Source organism: Chanos chanos, chromosome 3 (genome assembly GCF_902362185.1).
Source record: "Chanos chanos chromosome 3, fChaCha1.1, whole genome shotgun sequence".
Classification (NCBI taxonomy): domain Eukaryota; kingdom Metazoa; phylum Chordata; class Actinopteri; order Gonorynchiformes; family Chanidae; genus Chanos; species Chanos chanos.
Genome location: NC_044497.1, coordinates 42,793,909 through 42,807,200, shown reverse-complemented (window position 1 = coordinate 42,807,200; position 13,292 = coordinate 42,793,909). Strand labels below are relative to the sequence as shown.

Below are 13,292 nucleotides of genomic sequence, written 5' to 3'. Positions count from 1 at the left end.
CTGTGAAACAGATTGACACTGACAGGCTGTTGGATTTCTGAAATGGTAACAGTAAATATTGGAGGAATATAAAGATGTGCTGTTGAAATAGAAATGTTGTCACTCAGACCGCAGACAACAGACTCTTACATTCTCTACACATACATATTGCTGAGGACAGAAAGAGAAAAGTGTGTGTGTGTGTGTGTGTGTGTGTGTGTGTGTGTGTGTGTGTGTGCGCGCGCGTGTGCGTGCGTGTGTTTAGGTGGGTGGGGTGTGCGCATGTCTTGTGCATGTGTGTGTGTGTGCGCTCGCGCCTGTGTGTACATGTGGCCGTGGGTGGGGTGTGTGTGTGTTGTGCATGAGTGTGTGTGTGTGCACTCGCGCCTGTGTGTACATGTGGCCGTGGGTGGGGTGTGTGTGTGTGTGTGGACTGTGGGACTGACAGCTCTTTACTCATACTGCGTGTAGATGTTGTGATGATGTAGACAGAGGCAACGGGGTTGTACAGGTGTCACCTAAATCCAGCCCTGTTTTTCCCCCTCATTGCTCCCAGACACAAAGAGAAGGGCTTAGGTTTCCCTGGTAACGGCATGTTCAGGTGAGACCGTGTGAAAAGGTTGCAGTTTGGGTTGTTGCTTCAAGATCTTTTGTGAAATCCTATCTGAATGTGAGCCTGTGCAATTCCCTCTTCTCAACATTTCACCAACCCCCATAAACCCAGGCCCTTAAGGGGAGTACAGCCAAATAAAATGCCCCCCTGTGGTGCAGTGGTAGAGGATTGCTGACTGATTCAATCTGACAGCGACCTGTGTGTGTGATGGTAGTATTAACAAAATGCAAAATAGGGCATCTTCATTTTTAATAAGCCTTAAGGCCCTAACAACATGAAAGGGGCTTGACATGACCTAATTCCTGTCTCCCTGTATGGACTGATATGTTCTGACCAGGAAACCTCTGTGAGTTTGTGTGTGTGTGTGTATGTGTATTTGTACATGTGTGAGTGCGCACGCGCACGTGGATGTGTTTGTGTGTATATGTGTGTATATATGTAAGTGTGCATGGGTGGATGCATGTGCATGCATTTGTGTGTGTGTGTGTGTGTGTGTGTGTTTGTGTCTGTGCATGTGTGTGTGCGTGCATGTGCGTGTGCGTGCGTGTGTGTGCGTGCATGCACATCCTGGAGTGTGTTTCTGTGTGTATGGATACGAGTGCGCTCTCTGAGGAGCATGCACTGGCCCTTCAGGCTTGTTTAGCTGTTTAAACAGAGGTTGTGTGTCAGGGGGATAGAGAACAAGCCTCCAGCCTTCACAGTCCCAACTCATTAGGACTGAGCACATCTGTGCGGAGTGGGTGGAAGAGTGTTAGAAACAAGTGGGAAAATACTGAAAAAGAGAAAGTGAGAGAGAAAGTGAGAGACAGAGAGACAGAGAAAACATGGGGAGTTGGCAGGCATAGAGTTTCAGTAAGGGGTGTGTTTTGCTTTTGAATGCTTTTGGCTTGAAGACATGTGGATCACTTGAGAGCGCTGAGACGATGCAGCATGACATCTCACATCTACAGAGAGAGAGGGAGAGATGGAGGAACAAAGCAAGACAGCAACTAGAGGAGAGAACTAGAGGAGCCTCGGTGTAGCTTAAAATATGAAATGAAATAGGAAACTGTCACTCACACAGTGTTTCGAGACTGATGAGTGAACGTTGAGGTCTCTGTACAGCCACTGAAAAGTAAGAAACACGGCAAAGTAATAGAAAGAATGAGAGAATGAAATAAGAGATAAGACGATATAACGTGACATGGAGGGAGTTAAGCTCAGAGATGTGATTTGTAGATTGGATAATATGTAGGTGAGATTGTGAAGGGCGTAAGGAGGAAGAGGAGGATGAGGAGATGTGAAAGTGAGGGATAAAGAGAGGATAGAAGGATCTAGAGAAGATGAGATTAGGTTTGATAGAGGACTTAAGGCCTGATGAAGGGCTCTGGTTCTCCTCTGACCAACAGATGGACAGAAGAGGACTCCTCATCAACCAGAGGGGAAAAAAAAGAGGTCATTGGATCAAGGGGAGTGGCCCAGTCTAAGACTGCTGCCGTGGCAACGAGAGCAATCAACCATCTCAGATAAAATGGTGGTTTTAGAGGATTATGTCCTGTTATTCTCTAGTTTATGTTTAGTTTGTGGCACATGTTGTAAGTTTGTCAGGACGTAGGAAACTTGCAAGACTTAGAAGACTTGGACTAATACTAGAAAACCTGATGCAGGAATCACATGTATCATCAAATGTAATTAAGATGTATAAATGAATCTTCCTAATGTATCCTGATTTAAGGATGATAAATGGCGAAGTATTTCTTAAATGTATGCTAAATCTTTGTAAAGCTTATGCATTTGGAACATCGTATTGTTCCGACACTTGCCTCTGGGACTGTTGTCGGTGTGGTAGGAAAGCTCCACTGAAGCAGGATAGATTAGCTTCGCTCCAGAGCCTGTCATGAAAAGCGAGAGTTGACCTCATGACTCCGTATCTCTATGTATCTGCTTTGTGTGTTTTTGCGGTGGCTTTGCTTCTGTCGCACCCCGTACCCTTGCTCCCCCCTCCCTTTCTCTCTCTCTCTCTCTCTCTCTCTCTCATTCTCTGAGGCAGCTGCACTCAATCACACTGAACATTGACTAATTACAACATTCTCCTCTCATTGGTTTTGGGGGTGGGGATCTCATTAGAGAGGAGAGTTGTGATTGGCTCACACTAAAAGATTTGGGGAAGTGAGTGTGAAATAAAATGATGAATCATCACTTCTTATTATTCATGACAGGTTTTGGGTCCTCCCACACGCCCCCGTCCTTCCCAACACACACACACACACACACACACACACTTTCACGCACAAATACACACTTATGTTCGCCCCTTCCCAGCAGGGTTCCCTGACCCTGTCACCTCACACACAGCAGTCACTCAGTCAGGACTATTGTGGAGACTGGCAAAGTGATAGTAGTTTATCACTACTTCAGTGCTCCCTCCTGTCTTAATGGTGTGGTTAGTCTATGTGGGCCTGGGTCATGTGTAGGGAGCATTGCTCTTAGACTCAGTAAGATAAATGAGGCAATTTCTTTATCTATAAAGGAGACTGTGTGTGTGTATGTGTGTGTGTGTGTGTGTGTTCATGCATGCCTCTTGGTGAAACACTAAGCACTGCATGCCACATAACAGGACGCTGGACCAACTCACACACAATGGGGAGTTTCTATGACAACCAAGGCTGCAATACCAGGGGTGTATGAATGGCACTCTCTCTCTAACACTCCCTTTCCCTCTCCCCCACTTTCTTTTCCTCTCTGTCTCTGTCACTGTCTCAGTCTCTCTTTAAACCTTCACTCCTTACTTCTCCCATCTCTCAAAAATGATCTCTCCTCTTAATTTACCCCTCTATCTGTTTTTCTACCCCCCCCCCTTCCTTCCATTTATCCACCCTACCCCCTTCTCACTCTCTCTGTGAAGGTAATGGTGTGTGTGCACATGGTGCACATCCTGATAGAAGTGCTATGTTAACTAGCTGGGGACAGCAGCTCCCCATGGAAAAAGGAAAATGGTGGGCGAGACACTCCAGCCCCAGAGGAGTCACTTTAAATTGGGCAAGGGGACCAGAGAGAGCCCCTGGGTCTAGTTTGATTCTCAGTGGGTCTGTGTGTGCTCTGGTAGATCTCTCTCTCTCTCTCTCTCTCTCTCTCTCTCTCTCTCTCTCTCTTTCTCTCTCTCTCTCTGGCATTTTCATTGAATCAATGAACCACAATGGCAGTTCAATCCCTTTGCATGCTTGAGTAAGCCTGCTCCAGACTTCTGTCCCAACCAGCCTTGATTGAGTCTGAGATGGATGCATCCTGTGTTAGCTGGAAGATCTTTCATAACGCAGTACCAGCTCTGTCACATCCACCAAGTTGTGTTCTCATCCTGTGACTGAGGGCAGTTGCCTTCCTCTCTTAACCTGGAGTGGATAAGCAGAAGTATTGGAATATCTCACCTCTCTGCTGCCCTAAGCTAGTAAAGCCAATTATGGACTCTCATATGTGACTGGGCCATAGCCATAGCTGCCTGGCTGGCTGGCCGCTGGGTCTGGTTTGGCTGGTGGCCACCTCCCCTGAGGGAGAAGGGGGAAAAGCAATAACTCAATGCTTGACCCTTCTGCTGCTCTACACCACAATCCACTCTCAGTCTCTCATACATACAGACAGGCCTTCACATTAAATCTCAGTATGAACTCCACCCAATTTCAACCCCAACGCTGTGTATGTCCACCTGTCTGTCTGTCTGTCTGTCTGTCTGTCTATCTATCTATCTATCTGCATCATTTCCTGGTGACTGTTTAATGCATGTTGCATTTGATCTTCCAAATGCTGTATTGTCTCAGCCGCTGGGTCTATTGCTCTCTACTGTTTCTTATGGCCTGTATTTTAGACTTGTCTTTCTATTTATTGCCCTGATTACAGTGGCGTCTGTGTTTTCCTCAGCCCCTCTGTCTGCAGCTCAGTCATAAGGTCGTGAACTTGGCTGTCTCGCACACTTCCTTCACCATAGCATCGGAACACTAAGCTTTTGTTTTTCCAAAATCAACACATTCTCTTATGTGTCTTCAACTCTGCAAACAATTCTTTTTCTTCTATGTATGTTTGTCTTTGAGCAAGAGAATACTTTTCATGATCTGCATGTCTCTGAAGATGGGTTACATAAATGAAGAGATATTTTAAGGCTGGATAATTATAGATGTAGGGAGATGACTGGAGTTGACTTTATGTGTTTGTGTGGGATAGGTATGTTTGACAGAATCGTGACATTTTTTTTTTTTATTCATAGAAAAATCTTTTAGAAATAAAAAATGTCCCAAACCATGGTACATCTCATTGATCAAGACTGCAATGAAAGCATTTCATTATATACAACTTACGCCCTTTTTCTGTTTCTTTTTCTGTTCTGTGTGTCTGTGTGTATTCAGTTCTCCAAGGAGAAATACCTACTGGAGTCTCCTCCTGAGAAACTGCGTAAGGAGCTGGAGGAGGAGCTCAAACTCAGCAGCAGTGACTTGAGGAGCCATGGCTGGTACCATGGTCACATCCCTCAAGAGGTAAGCATACACACACACACACACACACAAACACACATGCACGCACACGCACACACACACACACACACACACACACACACACGCATTCACAGACACACGCACACAGACACACACACGTACACACATACACACACACGCACAAACACACACACGCAAGCACACACACACACAAGCACACACATAGACAGGCAGACACACACACACACACACATACACACACACGCACAAACAAACGCATGTATGCACACACACAGACAGGCAGGCAGACACACACACACATACACATACGCGCGCACACACACGCGTGCACACTCACAGATAAAGAGACACACACACACATATAAAAAAAAGTAGGAAACCACAGGAAATACCACTCATGTACTTACTCATAAACCACCACTAATACCATCGTCACTTCCTCTGAGATACACAGTGCCCTGTCACGTATCACGCCGTTTCTGATGTAGACCTCTAAAAACTTCCAAATATTAACAAAGGTAGCAGACAAACATAGGGAAACTTTGCTACATGTATGCATGTACAAATGCAGTACGTGTGTAAGTGTGTGTTAGAAATTTTTATAGGGTCTGATCTGTGTAAATACATGGGTGACACATTCTCCACTGTGAAGTAAACCATCTGACTATCTCCAACTCAAGCATAAGCATAATGTATTCATAGACTAGCAAAGGTAAACAGGGGAACTCCATAACCCTCTCCATTAAAACAATATCCAGTCACCATGGTGATACACCCCCATGCTGCTCAATACTGCTGTTCTCCTGACCTTGGCTCACAGCTCCCTCTAGTGGAGAAGATGGTGAAACAGAGCACAGAGCTGAGAGGGGGTTAAACAAACTCACCAGTTTACCTATCAGTCTCACTTTAGTCAAGTTTAGTGAAGAAGTTTAGTGAACTGTAAAGTTTTGTGAACTTTAATAACAATGAAATCACTCAGTTTATCTCCTACCATATTACATCCTGTTTAACTAATTTTTCCATATCTTTTTTTAACCTCTGCTTCACAAGTACTCCTTGCTAACAACCCTGTGCTCTTTTGTTTTGCGTGTGTGTGTGTGTGTGTGTGTGTCTGTGTTTGTGTGTGTGTGTGTGTGTGTGTGTGTGTGCCTGCTCATAGGTATCAGAGACACTGGTGGTACGTAATGGTGACTTCCTAATCCATGACTCTCTGACGAGCGTGGGTGACTATGTACTAACATGCCGATGGCAGCAGGAGGCGCTACACTGTCCCATTAGTAAAGTGCTGGTGAAGAGCGGTCAGTCTAAGGTGCAGTACCTACTGGAGCATCAGAGCTTTGATTCACTCCCCGCTCTGGTGCACTTTCACCTGGGTACGCGCCAGCCGGTTTGCCAGCAGAGTGGAGCTCAGATCTGCTGCCCGGTGAACCGTACCTTGCCTCTGCGCTATCTAGAAGCCACTTTTGCCCTGGCCCATGGCAGACCGGGACTGGTCCACTCACCATCCAGCCCCAGAGGAGCTCACATCAAGAGACGCAGTGTCACCATGACGGACGGACTCACCACAGAAAAGATAATCCCACACAGGTGAGAAAGACCATAGAGTGTAAGGTGGAAGAGAATAATATAGGATGATGGAGATGATGATCGTAATGATGATGATGATGATGATGGTGATGATGATAATTTCTTAATGAGTTTCTCAGTGATATTGGGAGGTTTGTTGGGATGAATGATTTGTACAGATGTGATGAAGACTGTGTGAGGGAGATGAGGTGCAGGACTGTTTCACTCACAGAGGAAACTCTTGTGTTATCAGCAGTGGCGAGTCAACAGAGGCAGCAGCAGATTCTCTCACTGAGACAGAAGTGGAGGCTGAGAAAGGGTGCAGCTGGTGTGTGTGTGTGTGTGTGTGTGTGTGTGTGTGTATGTGTGTGTGTGTGTTTCTGTGTGTGCACATGCAGAAGTAGCACTGATATCTCACTAGCACACCTCACCCCTGAGTCACTTTTCCACCCCCTCACTCATTCACTCACTGTATTTAGCAGAGGGCTTAACCTGCTAACTGCACCCTACCTGCCTGCATGCTCATTCTCTGTGCTGTGTTTCCTTAGACAGTGTTTAGAAGCGTACAACTGTTTACATTCAGAGCTTTGGTTATTGAACTTCATTATTTGCTTTTCCAAACAAATCTTAAGTAAAGAAGTCCATATTATGTCTTATTACCTCCAAGAAAAAAAAAATAATGTGTTTTGTGAAAATTAAGCAGAAATGTCTATATATGTCTGTTCTTACAGCCCCTCCACTATTCACCACAAGGAGGCAATGAGGAACTGTGCCCTGAGCATGGATCAGATACAGGAGTTCCGCTGTCCTCTGTCCCCAGTGGGCGAGGCTCCCGCCTCCCCTGCCTACAGCTCCAGTGAGTGCTATTTCCATGACCATACCACCAAATGCCCTATCAGCACAGAGCCCTCAGTCATGTGCTGATTAGACTTCACATTTAATTAAGTCCATAAAACACATGAAAATGTGTGTGTGTGTATGTGTGTGTGTGTGTGTGTGTGTGGTTTATAACTCAATTCCTTCTCTAACACTGCCTGCCTCTCTACAGTCTCCAGACACAGACACGGCTCTGGAGGGCGCGTCCTGGCTGTAGTCCCGCCCTCTCCAGTCATGCGTCGCTCTAGTGAGCCCCAAGTCAGCCCTTCTGCCTCCAATAACAATCTCCCTTGCTCAGACCTGCCCCCCAGCGCCCACTCTTCTCCTGCCCATCATGGCTACCCATCAGAGGGCTCTGAACCTGGGGGTAGTTACTGTGAGCTTAGACCTGGCCTGGCTCCAGTCCCACCCTGTAAGAGCTACGTGGAGAGGCTGAGGGTGGAGGAAGCCCGTCAGGCAGGTCCTGGGGCTCAGGAAGGAGGAGAGACCTTCACACCACCCATGATGGAGACAAGTTCATCTTTTAGACCAGGGAAGTACCAGTCTCCACTGTTGCCTGCAGAGAATAAACCTCTGGAGATGAGTGTACTGAAGAGAGTAAAGGAGCTGCTGGCCGAGGTGGACCCCAAGACTGCTGCTAAGCATATTACCAGGGCTGACTGCATGGTATGAATGTGTGGCATGTTCATATACACGCATATACACATGCCATGAAGACCCATCAGACACATACACACACAGAAATTTACACATCACAAAGGATGGCTCTACAACAGGACTGTGACACACACACACACACACATCAAGCAAGCTTATTATGAGTATTATGAGTTAGCTTGTTTGCAGAAACCCTGTAAATGAATGAAATGGTGAATTATAGTGTGTGTGTGTGTGTGTGTGTGTGTGTGTGTGTGTGTAAATCGTTTTATGGAGCAGTTCAGATGGACAGATCAGTGAACATCCTTCTGAGACTGTTCAGATCATAGTAAAAGCACTTAGCAGACAGGGTTACATAACTCTCCATTTGATGCTGATTGGTAATCAGTGGTTAGTGAACGCACCCTTAATGTCTCCAATTGCCCTTGTGGGCGGCTGTATTGTCTGAATATATTAATATCTAAACCTCATAAGACAAATCCAGCCAGTGACATGCAATCCAAAACATTATTTACCACACTCATTATTCCATAAAGACTGCATTAAGAGCCAATTAAACTGCCATCACAGCTAGCACGAATACGTTTGATTAAAAAAAAAGGGAGAGATTAAATATTGCCTGAACTTCTTCCTCTGTGCCTGTCTGTAGGTTGCTAGGATACTGGGTGTTACCAAGGAGATGCAAAGGATGATGGGAGTAGGTTCTGGACTGGAGTTGCTGACTCTTCCACATGGTCACCAGCTGAGGCTGGATTTACTGGAGAGGTGAGAGAACCAACATATATACACCAGCACTCTCACATCTCTCTCTCTCTTTCTCTCTCTCTCTAAGCCTTCTATAAATCTCTCTCTCTTCTCTCTCTCTCTCTCTCTCTCTCTCTCTCTATCTCTCCATCACTTATCTACCTTCTCCTGCTGATTTTTCCTTACTGTGAGGCTATAAAAGTCAGTTCGCTCTCACACACAGTAAAGAACAGCTTCTATCTGCTGACCAAAGCCACTGCAGACTGACTAGTATTTAGAGTCAGAGTCAGTTAAAGGATGAAACTGCTGACTGAGAGCTGCCCTCAGTGCGTCCTGTCCATCTCTTGATGCTTCCATTTTCCACTTTATTCTGGTTGTTTATTTAGGTTGTTATTTCATCAGTTGTACACCTTGACTCGTTTTCAAATTATATGTAATTTTTTAAATTCTAGTCTTCTGCTCTCCCTCTCCCTCTCTTTCCCTCTCTGTCTGTCTGTCTGTCTGTCTGTCTTTCTGTGAGCAGGTACTACACCATGTCTATAATGATGGCAGTGGATTTGCTGGGCTGTACTGGTAGCACAGAGGAGAGAGCAGCTCTGTTGCATAAGACCATCCAGCTGGCGGCTGAACTCAAAAGCAACCTTGGCAACATGTTTGGATTCGCCGCAGTAATGAGAGCCCTGGAGTTGCCTCAGGTATACAGTGACAGAAGGAGTTTTTATTTTTGTCACAACATACTTGTGTGTGCTACACATTGTATTGTTTATTTGTGCTTTGGCAGTACAATACCTGATTAGTCATGTCAGTAAATCACTTTGAATTGAATTGAAGTCAGTGAGATAGAGAGAGAGAGAGAGAGAGAGAGAGAGAGAGAGAGAGAGAATTGGTGTAAGAGAAAATTTAAAATTGGTGTGAACTCCCATAATTGACTTATTATTGTGTGTGTGTGTGTGTGTGTCTGTGTGCGTGCGCGCGTGTGTGTTGCTGTGTGGCTGTGTGGTTGCACGTCTGTTAGATCTCTCGGTTGGAGCAGACCTGGATGGCGTTGCGTCAGAGACACACAGAGGGCGCTATCCTCTACGAGAAGAAACTCAAACCTTTTATGAAGGCTATGAATGACGGCAAAGGTAAAGAGCTGCTGCTGACACTGTCACTATGATTACAGTGATTTCAGGAGAATCTCTCTCCTCTACTCCTCTTCCCTCATTCAATCTGACCTCCTTAAAGAGAGCATAGGCACAGGCAGATAGACCAAACCACTGCACGTTTGCCCTCATCTCCTTACACTGAGCTGAATCCTGAGGCTGTGGAGAGGAGGAGAGAAAGGCACCGGACACTGGATAAATGAATAAAAACTTGATAGAAACAAACTTAATAATAGAACACATTGATAATGAAATGATAGTAGTGAATTATTCATAAAGCCCAAGAAGACTTTATGGAATAAAAACAAACGTAATAAAAACAAACTTGATAATAGAACACAGAAGATTTTATGCTTTTGAGTTTGCATAAGTAGAGGACAGGTATAGTGTCACAGAAACTAACAAACATTTTCTGCGCTGTCTGCCTCATTGTGTGTGTGTGTGTGTGTGTGTGTGTGTGTGTGTATGTGTGTGTGTGTCTGTGTATGTGTGTGTGTGTGTGTGTGTGTCTATATCAGAGAGCTGTGCATTATCCAACACGTCTTTCCCTCACGTGGTGCCGCTCTTGTCCCTGCTGGAGCGGGGCGTGGCTGTAGGGGAAGTGCTGGAGCCCTGGGAGAGTGTGGAGTCCGGGGTCGACGTGGTGATGAGTCACCTAGAGGCTGCCCGTACCATCGCCCACCAGGGGGGTCTTTACCGTACCAACGCAGAGACCAAGTTACAGGGTAAGGGATTTGTCTCTTTCCTTTACAGAAATAGATCTGTGTCCTCATGAAATTACGATAGAAATTTTATCGATATTTGACTGCCACGATGAAAAATATCTCTTTTTATTATTTATTATCATTGATAATGAAAATACACAATGCTCATGTGACAAACTACAAGTTACATATAGAATTTATTATGGCAGATTGTATAGCGTATATGGAGCTCAGTGTGGCAGGGTAAGGTTAAAGTGAAGGCACTGTGTACGTTGTGTTTTCATCGGTTTTACGGAGCGTCTTTCCTGACCTCTCAGACTTCCAGGAGAGGGAGGACGTGTCCGAGATTTTCTGCACCGAGTTCCAGATGAGGCTGCTGTGGGGCAGTCGCGGCTCGGAGGGCAGCCAGGCCGAACGTTACGAAAAGTTCGATAAGGTCCTGACCGCGCTTTCCCACAAACTAGAGCCCCCGGTACGCCACAGTGAGTTATAGCACACGTCTGTCCGTACCCCGGCCCTCACGCTTCCTCAGACTGGCTCCAGCTCCCGCCGTGGTACAGTCACCCTCCTCACCGTCTCTCCCATATACCTGAGTGCCACCATTACGAACCAACGAGGGGGGGGGGAGCAGTCACCTGAGACGGAGGTAATGCTCTCCAGGAGGAGAGAGAAGGAGCGACTAACTTTCATTTCCAACACAAGGCACAAAGGGACAGGCGTCATGAACGTTGGATAGCGCCCTCCACTGTACACACACACACACACACACACACACACACAAAAAAAAACTGCAGCCATGGTGAAGAAGAGCTGAAAACCTAAAGCCAAAATTGATTTTTTTAGTGTGTGTGTGGAGGGGGGGAACAAAAAAAGCCCCACGATGAACAAGGAGAAGGATGAGAGAGAGAGGTGAATATAAAACAGACCCTATTTCTAAATGTACTTTCTCTCTGTTTCTCTCTGCTTTCACCTGCTTTTTATGTCAAGGACTTGAGCAAAGGTTTCCAACACACCGCTTCAGCTCAGTGAAGTCATATTCCCGTCACAGGAGTGCATGGTCTACACTCTAACACATTCTGCAACTGTAATGAAAGTGAACTCTTGGCTATGGAGTCAAATCTCAGCCACACATCTTCATCAGATTCAATGACTGAATGTATGTTGCCAAATCATGTAAACCAGAACAGAAACCTGCTGAACAGCTTAACACGATTCATATTTTTACGGTGTTTTTATTTCCTGTTCAGTTTTTGTTTGATTGTTTTTTTTTCTGTTTTGGGTGATGCTTAAGTGGACTTGTTGTGTGTCCTTGTGATGGAGTTCAGCTGTGAAGTGATGACATTCGTCATTTTTTTTCTCATTCGGTTCTGTCTTTTATGTCATTAGAGTATGTTTTATTATTCACACACCGACACACATATTCTATGAGCATGTGTGTGTGTGTATGTGTGTGAGAGTGCGTGTATGTGTAAATGATTGTATCAAACTTTTTGTTTGTCTTGTCTTATTGTAGTTAAATGATCTTTTTAATGTCAGGATGTTGTCGTAATAATATGTTTGACATTCTTTTGTTGCCATAGATATCAGGTTTGAACTGGAATGAATGTGTATCTGTATACAAGATAATGTGAAGGACCTCAGGATAGAACCATGTCCATTTAACGAAAATGTGTGTGTGTGTGTGTGTGTGTGTGTGTGTGTGTGTGTGTGTGTGTGTGTGTGTGTGTGTGTGTGTGTGTGTGCGCACGTGTGTGGGCGTGGGCGTGTGCGCATGTGTGTGCACATATATGTGTTAAACACAATTTGAACTTCATTGGTTAAAAGTAAACAACACATTTGAATTGAACATCTATAAAAAGGGAACAGATCCAGTACCAGTGCACCCAGTGGATGTGCATATCTGTAGAGAAATACAGTATATTCACAGCTATAATGGCAGATGCTGGATAATTCTGTCTGATTTTGTAAGTCTTGTTTAAAAATTGCAACACAATAAGAGGGCTAAAGAACTTTGTTGCAAAGCAACACTGACCAGAATGTTTTGCCTTTACTTGTGACTCAAGGTCTTGATTTTCTGTATTTGTGTCTGTTCAACTTAATATACTGATTCCCTTTGCTATTTCCACTATCGGCACGTACCCTTCTGCAGGTATTGATCAGTAAGGGATGGGATTTGTCTCAATGCTCCAATCAGGACAGTGACTGAAGGATATCTATTTAAAACACAACCCAGAGAAATCCACAAAAGCCTCTGTCATTAAGGAGGGTATAACTCAAAACTTACTATCTCACAGTGCATTCTTCATTCATTACAGGAGGAAAAGATGCTTCAAAAAGCATTTAATGTCACTTCCATGTCTATGATCTCTGAGGAAACGGAATGTGAACAAGGGGATCCATGTTTGTGAGCTCTGTCAATGTCAGGTACTCTCAGTAATGACTTACGTTTGGAGTGGACAGTAAGCTCTGGAACCTGAAAGCAGTGAAATCTCACTAATGCCCATATATGTGGTGAGGACGACTGAGG

General features: G+C 45.0%; 1 protein-coding gene across 1 annotated transcript in view; it reads left to right on the top strand.

The window, feature by feature from the left end:
• sh2d3ca (SH2 domain containing 3Ca) overlaps positions 1-11,258 on the top strand; it is a 34,727-nt gene extending 23,469 nt beyond the window's left edge. Inside the window, exons 4-12 of the mRNA XM_030767905.1 lie at positions 4,966-5,094; positions 6,233-6,660; positions 7,371-7,495; positions 7,688-8,181; positions 8,822-8,937; positions 9,440-9,611; positions 9,932-10,043; positions 10,580-10,786; positions 11,083-11,258. Of these exons, the coding sequence (XP_030623765.1) occupies positions 4,966-5,094; positions 6,233-6,660; positions 7,371-7,495; positions 7,688-8,181; positions 8,822-8,937; positions 9,440-9,611; positions 9,932-10,043; positions 10,580-10,786; positions 11,083-11,258 (1,959 nt within the window). The remainder of the gene's footprint in view (positions 1-4,965; positions 5,095-6,232; positions 6,661-7,370; positions 7,496-7,687; positions 8,182-8,821; positions 8,938-9,439; positions 9,612-9,931; positions 10,044-10,579; positions 10,787-11,082) is intronic.
• The last annotated feature ends 2,034 nt before the right edge of the window (positions 11,259-13,292 follow it).